The sequence below is a fragment of the Pteropus alecto genome, unplaced genomic scaffold (genome assembly GCF_000325575.1).
Source record: "Pteropus alecto unplaced genomic scaffold, ASM32557v1 scaffold81, whole genome shotgun sequence".
NCBI classification, from domain to species: domain Eukaryota; kingdom Metazoa; phylum Chordata; class Mammalia; order Chiroptera; family Pteropodidae; genus Pteropus; species Pteropus alecto.
The window spans coordinates 20,560,678-20,570,779 of NW_006433378.1; the positions used below are offsets into that span (position 1 = coordinate 20,560,678).

General features: G+C 41.2%; 1 protein-coding gene across 1 annotated transcript in view; it reads right to left on the reverse strand.

Annotated features, from left to right (window-relative positions):
- The window catches only part of TIAM1 (T cell lymphoma invasion and metastasis 1), a 327,269-nt gene that overhangs the window by 34,367 nt on the left and 282,800 nt on the right, over positions 1 to 10,102 (reverse strand). Inside the window, 1 exon segment of the mRNA XM_015586534.2 lies at positions 3,976 to 4,079. Within this exon segment, the coding sequence (XP_015442020.1) occupies positions 3,976 to 4,079 (104 nt within the window).

Consider the following 10,102-nt stretch of genomic DNA (forward strand, 5'->3'; position numbering starts at 1 on the left):
GCTCACCAGATGAAGCGACCGATACAGAGAATCACCGGACTTGGCATTGTTTTCAATCCTGGGCTTACGCTTTATTTTCCACAGGGCAGACATCATCAGAAATATATTCTCATGGTAATTCTACCACCTGACGTGTTCGGCACAGAAACAGAAGTTTCTTAAAATACTCCGAGCACACCGAACGCCTTCCCGCTCCCACAAGGGCATCCTCTCACAGACACAGCCCATGCCATCGGAACCTACAGCTGCATCTCCACAGAGGACGGACGGCGACAGTGCCAGCCCAGAGCAGCACCCACATCCCATCAGTGCCCTCTGCGAGGTGTCAAAGGCCAAACCGTGGACAAGAATTCATGCTTTGATTCCACCTGGCCAGTCAACAAAAGTCCCGAAAAGGGAGATCCAAAAGCAGCAAAAAAATAAATAAATAAGACAAAGCAGAAAAAGCCTCCCAGGATGCGAACGGCTCCACTCCTCGGACCAAGGTCAGCTGACTGGCCAGCATCCTGCACTGCACAGGAATATTAAACCCGCCCGGCTCAACTTCGAAGATGCCCCTTCCTCACCGAGTGGAGAGCAGGCGCTAAAAAGCAAAATGTTGCTTTTTTTTTTAAACAGTTTATATTTTCACCTTTTCCACTAATGCTTTTGTTACCCGTGCAGATATTTCTGAGACAATCACAATTTGGATTAAAAAGGGAAAGGAAAAAAATAAAAAAAAGGCTTTCAGAATGAAAATGATCTGAAAATTAGTCTAATAGATTTGCTAAATGGAAAACAAAATCACAGCTGCCAGAGGGCCTGGACCTCATCAGCATTCAGGTCTGAAGACAAAGTTTTAGATTAAAAGCAGGGAAACAAGTAGCCAGTGGGGAGGCGGCCCTTTGAGGTTTTCACCCAGTCACCAGAGGAAGGAGGTGGCTTACAAAGAGAAAGGCCGACAGACTGCTCCTGTGGTGTGCAAGCCCCACCCCCACCGTGGGATGTGACATTCCAGTGCCACCAGCGCCTGAGAACAAGCTCACAGTTAGCTACTTGCTGAACCCCAAAGGGCCAAGGGTAGCAAAAACTGCTATTTAAAAAAACCGAAACACATAAAATTCCAACACACACTCTCTTTATCCTGCCCAGTATCTCATAAAACAATTCATTTAGGAAGAACGGCAAAAATATTAAACAAAAAAACAAACAAACAAAAAAAATCAAGCGCTCTCAAATACTTAGCCAGAATAAATTACTTGTTTCATTACGTTCATTCCTTTGTTTATTATTGCATTTTTACACCGAGCCTGGTACATTCAAATGAAAGCTAAATCATCCTTCCGTGCTTAGGTAGCATACAGCTTAAAAATTATTTTTTACTTTATTTTCTAGAAAAATTACACACTGACAGAAGAGATGCATCAAAAAAAAAAAAAAATTTAACCTTGATATAGAAATTGAAGATCTGTACTTGCTCCTACTACTTTAAATTATTTTTTAAAAAGACACCGAAAGCTTACATATTAGGAAAATATCTAAATGGCTAGTGAGCATATATTTAATTGGCTTATAGCACCACTAACTAACTCCTTCCCTTTTTGAAACCTGATCTTTAACACCAGAACTTAACAATCCGGCTGAATGTAGTTTTAGCACAGCAATTATCAACACAAGGCCTGGTTTTGCCATCTCAGAGCTGTGTGACCTTCAGTGAGTACTTAACCTCTCTGTTGCAATACTGTCATCTATAAAATAGAGGGAATAATAGCATCTCTCCTTTAAGGGTCTTGTGAGGATGAGATGAGTTAATGTAAGACAGTAAATAAGTATTAGCTCTCATTTATTATCAATAATACACAGTAGGACTTGGTCTCCAAGAATCGTTTACTCAATTTAAGGTTTTTGCTTCCAAATATCCTAAGTGAGAAATTTAATTCATTTAGGCTATTTTAAAGAACTTAGGCTGCATGACAAAATAGTTCAAATAAAAAAAGATAAAATCTGAATCAAACCAAAACTAGGGAGTATCCTAGGGTACAAATCACACAGCGAAAAGGAATAGGAAACTATGGCTTCCATACAGTCCAGTATATGACCTTTAAAAATACTCAGATCATCACCCAAACTTGTTGTCAATCATTTTGAGGAAATTCTCTATTATGAGAGCTGAGAGCCCACCGTCCATTTCTATAGCGAAACCCAGGAACAGCACTGCCCGTTCCTACATCTGACCCTGTCTGTTCCAGGTGAGTTTTAGGACCCTGTTCTCTGGATAAGGAACCACGAAGTCAGAGAGACACCTGGGGTCAGTCAGCAAATCCGGGGCGGGGGTGGGGAAGCAGGTTTCCTTCCTCTCTTCTGACAGAATCTAGTATTATAGAGGGCCCTCTTTAGGACCTCATGACTCACTGTATTGAAAATGAAAACGACCTCAAAATCCACAGATGAGAACACTGGGCTATGAGAGTGAAGTAAAAATGACCCAACTTAAAAAATATTCAGAAATAAATGTTTTAGAAATAGGAAAAATGACTGTATTCCTAAATCAAACTAGAAATTGAGAATTAACATTTTTAGTTTCAAGAACAAAATAACTAAATGAATACTCTTCAAAACATCTTACCTCAGTAAGGAAATATCTGTTTCTCTTGAGAGCGACTGACTCTCCTTCCCTTCTAAAAGTAGTAAAAGTAAGGTATGGGCCTCAAAAATTAAAAGTAACTTAAGCAAGTGTTTTGGTTTTGTTTTTTGTTTTTTTGTTTTTGTTTTTGTTTTTTTTTACTTTAAACGAAACATGTTTATGTCCATTCATCTGTGTTTTATTTAATAAGCAATAACATAAAACCTTTGAGCCTGTAAATATTACATTTACAAATATTAAAATTACTTTCAAATGTGAAATTTTATAGTGTGCTCGACTTAAAAAGGACACTGAGAATGATTCTATGATGGTGAAAAAGAAACACTTATGGGTAAAAGAGATGCTGAAGAGAGTCATACACATACACTCAAAAAACTCCTACAGAGATGTATAAATACAGAGACATAAAAAGAACACACGGAGAAGTGTAGGTTTTTAAAATAATGGTTCATATTTGAATAGTATGTTTCCATTATCAGTGTGTTCTCCCACAATTATTTGACCCACTCAATCATCCAATCCGGGTTGGGCTAAGGCAAGAATCATCCTGATATTGAAGATGGAAAAACAAAGGTATACTTTAAAGTGAAATGATTTGCCCCGGTTAAGTGACTAGTAATTGTCAAACAAAAGAATGAGAGAAATGGAGAAGGATCGACATAAATATGTCAACATTATAAAACAGATGACTATAGAAACAATCTCACACAATTGCATTTGCTGGGGAGGGGTCTTTAGGCATAAGTAACACAAAGTTTTTAAACTGTACTTTGGAAACTGTGATAAGATGAAGAATTGTCCTACAGAACTCTTCAGGAAGATGGATAAAGGCATGATCGACGTTTTATGGAAAACAAGTTCACCGTCTTGCACCAGAGTCAGAATGAGAACTTTCTCACAGAACTCAACCAACCAAGGAACATTCTATTTGGATTAATAAAAATAGTGTTTCCTTCCCTGTACTGTAAAAGATGCTCACTTTTTATAAGAGCTGAACACAGATCACGCAAAAGTTCATCAGAGGAACCATGAATAAATAACAAGACCGTCTAAGTGACTCAATCGCACTCATATTGGATGCTGTTTCATCAGACACGAATAGAGATGTGAGAAGGAAACAGGATGAAATTAGACTTTAGTTCATTAAGAGTGATTTCTGCCCTATATTTTCACGTAGGGGTTTATTATCAAGGCTGTAATTTGGATTCCATATCTTATTTAGCAACATCTCAGAAGTAAAAACACTTGATCCCGTGGAGAGGACTTCTAACCACATAGAGCTGCAGAGGCGGCATGCCAGCTGGGACTCTTCCGCGGTTCAGACCTGGGATGTGAAAATGAAAATCTCTCACCTTGCTGCTGTGATCAGTCTCATCTGAGGACTCCAAGTCTGGCCCTTCAGCTTCCTCTGGGGCAGTCTCAGCACTGCTGCCCTGCTCACTGCAGAGGCCGTGCCCTGCAAGAGAAAATCAGAAGAAATCATGGGTTGACGTGAATAGCCAATGCTAAAAGTCACACCTGTGTTAGCGGGGTATAGGGTCAAGCTCCCGACGTCTCAGTCTAGTGCAACGTCCTCTAGGTACAAGCTCCACGATCTTGGCTCACTCGATGTTAGTTTTTGTTGTTTTTATTGTCAATATTATTATTTTATAGCATAATGTATTTTTATTATTTAGAATATATAATCACAGTTATGGTAACCCCCGCAAATTCATACGTCGAAGCCCTCACCTCTCAATGTTTTGGAGATGGACCAGGTACACAAACATTCAGTCCCTAACCTCTGTGAGGTCTGTTTTTGCCAAGTCTGGCAAACCGTAAACGTAATACCATATTCCCACAATTTCTACCATAATCTATGGAAAGGTGAAGGAAAGGAGGGTTAAAATCACTTTCCTCTGGAGGGCTTCCCAAATTTAAAGGGCATTTGATCCGCCCCGCCAGGGAATCATGTTATGCAGATTCACATTCAAGGGGCTTGGGGTGGGGTCTAAAGTTCTGCATTTCTCACAAGCTCCAAGATGATACTAATCCCTGCTGCCAGTCTAGGGACCACGTCTGGAGCAGCAAGGCTCTGGGCCATTTAAAAACCTCCGGCTAGCCTGAGAAGACAGTGGTAATCAAACCTGTCTGGCACAGGATCAGAGACTACAGCACTGTCACTATAAGCAGACAAGAAAGGAGGAAGGAAGGAAGGGGGTGCAGGGAGGTGGGGGGACATGGAGGAGAGAAATGAGAATGGAAGGAGCCACCTTCAGACTCTTTGGATGAAAACCTCAGTCTGCAAAGAGGCTGCCTTACTCCAACGACACCATGATAGCCACAAGCCGCTTGTCACTACTTTCTGTCTCAGGTTTTAAGTTGGCTGAGAAACTACAGGAGGAAGCCGACCTCTGAGAAATCTTTGCTCCAAAGCTGCGTCCTCTGGTTCCCTTCCTCTCCTCTGGAATGAAGCACCGATGAAGTGAACGCACCTCATGTGGCTGGGAAGTTTGTCTGTTGCCCATCCCCCCACCCCACCCCCTGCTCTGGCTCTAGGATTTTCCTGCATTTCTTTTAATTACTCGTTTGCTCTATAACATGATGGTAGAGGTCAAAGAAAGGAGCTCAGTCAACTTGATGGACATCAACTATGTCACACTGTCACCTCCGTGGGAAAAAAATTCGATTGAATACTTTATTCGTGGCAATACTTAGGTGCTGGAGCCAGAATGAAGGGGAAAAGCTGATCGCCAACGTAGAGAGGCTAACAAGCTCGTTTACGCTAACAGCACTAACCTGTGAAGTTGCGGGAACCACGGCTCACTCAGCTCTGACCGGGGCGCCCTTCGCACTGTAGTCTGCAGAATGGGACCCCCAGACTGTACAGCCAAAGGTTGTGACCCCACGTATCCCCGCTAGGGAACATAATGCCCGGGGCGGGCAGCTGACGGTCGCAAAACAGTAGGGAAACAAATCGAAGGATTTTCATTGTTAATGATACTGTGGGCTAGGTATCCTGAAAAGCAAGAAAATAAACCCTCCCTCTACCAAACACTTAGAAATGCTAAATTAAATATAACAAAATCCATTTTAAGTTTAAAGCTGAACTCCGAGAAATCCCCAGAGCCCAAAGGAAGAAGATAAAGAAAGATAAAGTAATGAGCCAGTCCCGGTGCTGAGAAAACCCATCAGATATAAATCAGGCACTGGATCAGTACCAACTGGAGAGTAAGAACTATGAGAGAGAGAGAGAGAGACAGACAGACAGACAGACAGACAGAGAGTGAAGAGGAAGCTGACCAAGAATTATGCTATACCATGGGATAGGAGAGTGGGGAAGGAAGAAGGAGGGTCCTTCCCTGAGCTTAGAACCATGGGCTGGCCTCGTGGGTGGACGGGATTCAAACTGAACCCGTGAAACTCCAATGTCGTAGTCAGCTCAGGCTGCTGTAACGAAATACCATAAACTGGGTTGCTTAAGCCGTTCATCTTTTTCCCTCAGCTCTGGAGGCTGGAACTCAAAGATCAAGGTGCTGGCAGATTGTTTTCTTGGTGAGGGCTCTTTTCCAGGCTTGGACAAGGCCACCACCTTGTTATGCACCCACGTGACCCCTTCTTCGTGTGTGCAAGGGAAGAGTGAGCAAGCTCTGGTCTTTCTTCCTCTTCTTATAAGGACATTAATGTCATTATGAAAGCTCCGCTCTTAGAACTTCATCTAAACCTAATCACCTCCCAAAGGGCCCAGCTCCTAATGACAATCATATCACGGGTTAGGGTTTCAACATATGAATTTTGCTGGGACACAAACATTCAGTCCATGACACTCAAGATGAAAAACCGCCCTAAAGTTGTTCTAAATTCGTATTTCAAGGGCATCTGGCAAAAGCAAAAACCAATCTACTCTGCAGGGATTCATCCTTAATGATGGTGTCACATGACGCCCAGAGGATAAAGCTTGGTCAAACAAGAATCCATAATCCATTAGTATAAAACACGGGAAAAATCAAGTCCCCATGAGTGAGAAGCAGCGACACAACAGGCAGCAGAATCAGATTCCCAAGGAATGGGAACACAATGATCAGTCAAATAAGTGAGCTAAAGGTATTAAAAAAAAAAAAAAAAAGACCAAGAAAAGAGTACTTTCAATCAAGGAATGGGAACACGATGATCAGTCAAATAAGTGAACTAAAGGTATTAAAAAAAAAAAAAAAGACCAAGAAAAGAGTACTTTCAAAAAAACTAGAGGAATGAGTAGAATTTTTAAAAATGAGAACTATAACCACTGACATTAATCACTCAATGGTTAAGAATAAAGGCCGAAGAAAGACCAGGAGATCTATCTGAAGACATCACCTCACTACAGCACAGAAATCTTCGAATGCCGAAATCATCAATATAGAATTGTATTTCCACCTAAAATATGAATCAAGGAGAATGCAATAAAAACACTTGAGAAATAAAGAGTAAGAAAGTTCACTGCAAAGAGAACCTCACTAAAAAATTCTCTAAAGGATGCACGTCAGGTGGGAAGATGCACACACACACACACACACACACACACACACACACAATCGGATGAAATCACAGAGCTAATATAAACACAGGTGATTCTAAGCATATAAAATAACACCCGAAAAGGCATGTCCCAAAAAGGCATTTGAGAGGGACAGAGTATAAGACGCAGCAAAGACACTATTGTAGGAGTGATTATATTTAAAGTCCTTGAGGCTTCAAGAGAGAAATAAAAAGACTAACTTTGGTCTCTGCTATGTTAGAAATCCCATTAAAATGTTAAGGACAACCGCTAAATGAACAGAATTAGATTACATCAGTTGTGAGCGGGGAGTAGAATTTAGAAATTTAACCCAAAAGAGGACAGGAAAGGAAAAAGCAGCAAGACAAAGACAGCAAAATAAGATGACAGAAACAAGTCCAAATATATGGATCTCCTATGTAACTGTAAAATAGACTGAACTTAACACTTAACTTCACATTTAGATTTTTTAAAAAAAGCAATATAAAATAAAGCCCACCCACCTACATGCGACTTGAGCAAGAAATAGACCTAAACATAAAGATGCAGAAGGCGAGAAGTAAAGAGATGGAAAAATATATGAGGCAAATGTAAAGAAAGCCATAAAAATGTCAGACAAAAAAAGATTTGGTCGGGATATAGAAGATGTAAACATCGAGAATTATTAACCTTGACCCACGAATGTATTTCAAACCCTATTCACGAGCATTTGTAAATGCACATTTCCCCCCAAAGATTAGCAATTTATGCAAGCAGGCCACAAATCAGGCCACAATGTAAGTCTCAAAAAATACCAGAGAATCTGTATTCAGAGAGACCACGCAAGAGAGCAATAGGCCAGTAACACCAAAGACAGTTTTAGAAAAGAAAAACGAGATTGGGGTACTTTGCCTACCAGATATCAAAATGTATTACGAAGTTACAGTAATATAAAAAGTGCAGAATTAGCAAGGAGATAGGCTAACAGAACAGAGAGCCCAGAAACAGCTCCACCCATACAGAAGTGTGATCTACAGCAGACGTTTCATTGTGTATCCGGGGGAAAGAATGGAGCGTTTGATAAACGCTGCCAGGACAGTAGATTATCCACATGGAAAAACATAAAGTTGGGCCCTAGCTCACACCATTCATAAAAACCAGTACCAGGGAGGTAGGTATCAGCCAGAATGTGATTAGCCCAATATAAACCTTTCAGAAGAAAATATAGAAGGCGGTGTTTGCTATCAGGGGGGAGAAGAATTTCTGAAACAAGATATAAAAAGCACAAACCATATGAGATAGAAAATCAGATTTTACAAAAATTAAAACTTTTTTGTTTTTTTTTTGTCAAAAGGCACCAAGTCCATTGGGACTTAAATTTAAAGGAGGAAGAAAAAAGTCTTTGTCTTATGAGATATATTAACAAAGTGTTAAAAAAAAAGAAAAGGCAGATTCTCCAATTCGAACCAAAGAGGAACCAATTATGACATTGATTTTTTTTTTTAAAGATCCTTATTAACAGCTAAGTTTAAATCTCTGCAAGGAAAAAAAATGACGGAGGGGAAGGGGGCAGGAAAAGTTAGACACTGTCAAAAAAGACATTTGGCTGCAATTTAATCGTTAGGCTAATTGTATTTTGCTTTTCGGTCATTTTACTGTTATATGAGAATTCCATAGAAATACTGTTCTTGAAAAATATAAAAATGGAGGATCTCGATCTCTGAAACAGTATTTTTTTCCCCACACAGGATTTGATGGGTGTCATCAGTCAAATCCAGCTGGGAATCAAGGCGAGGCGTTCAGATCTCCCCAGAAGAGCCATGTGCTGTGTGACAATAAGCATCGCACACAGTTTACAAAACGCACATGGCTCCGGATTTTATCGACAAACAAATAGAAGACCACGTGCCCCTGGTATCTGTGAAACTTCGAAGAATCCGAAGAACTAGAGCATATTTGTTTGTAGGGAGAGAAATCTGTGCAGTTCCTCTCTCTCTGCTCCGCGCCGCCCCCCCCCTTGCTGCCTGATTGTCTCTTGCCTTCAGAACCGAGCTGCAGACAATCTGAGTGGAACGTAGGCTTAAAATAGAACCTCGCATTTCACCGGCACAGTAGGGAAGCAGAATTAGAACCTCGCATTTCACGGGGACAGTAGGGAAGCAGAATCTGCCCCTGCGAATCAAACGGGCTGGCCGGCTGTGTTCTGGCCAAGGTGCCTTCGCCACTTCTGGCTAACGCAGAAGCCTTCCTGTTACAACAAACGCTGCTTAATCTGCTTCCTGCAGGAGGATGTCTGCCCTTCACTTCAGACTGCATCTTCCACTTAGCCTCAGACAGATGTGCTCCAGGTATATCAAGGGAGCTGATGCTCCAAACCCAGCATCGGCCCTAATTGGCTTTAGCACACGTGGGCCGGTGCAGCCAGGGGCGCTCAGCTCTCCGCTGCTCAACTCCTGGAACGTTCAGTTTTCATATAAGAAGTGACTCAGTTCTCTGAGCTCTGGCACTTCGACTGTAATGCTGTGAACTAATCACTGAGCTAAATGAGGCCACCAGCTTCGCTCCCACTGGTCAAGCACAATTCGAGGGGAGATGAAATAGAGCCACGTTCACCGAACAAGTACAGTGAATGTAGGCCCTGATGCCAGGACCTAAAGCAAGGCAGGCAAACAGGTCTTGAAGCCTTGGGAAGATACTGCTGATGCCGCTCAAAGTAGGATTCTTATAACCTGCATAAGATTTGGGGTTGTTGCCTAACTACTGATTGACATACCTGTTTCAAAGGTTCGTTTTAGTGATAAATACGTTAAGCAAGGCCATTTTTCCTCACATTTGGGGGGGAAAAAACCAACATTCAGAATAAGCATTATGTTGTTCTTAGATCTTCCCTTGTCTCAAAAAGAAAAAAAAAGAAAAAGCCAGAAAAGGGTATTTGTGTTGGAATCGTCTCAGTAAATGTTTTTTGAAATTTATTTTAGATCTAG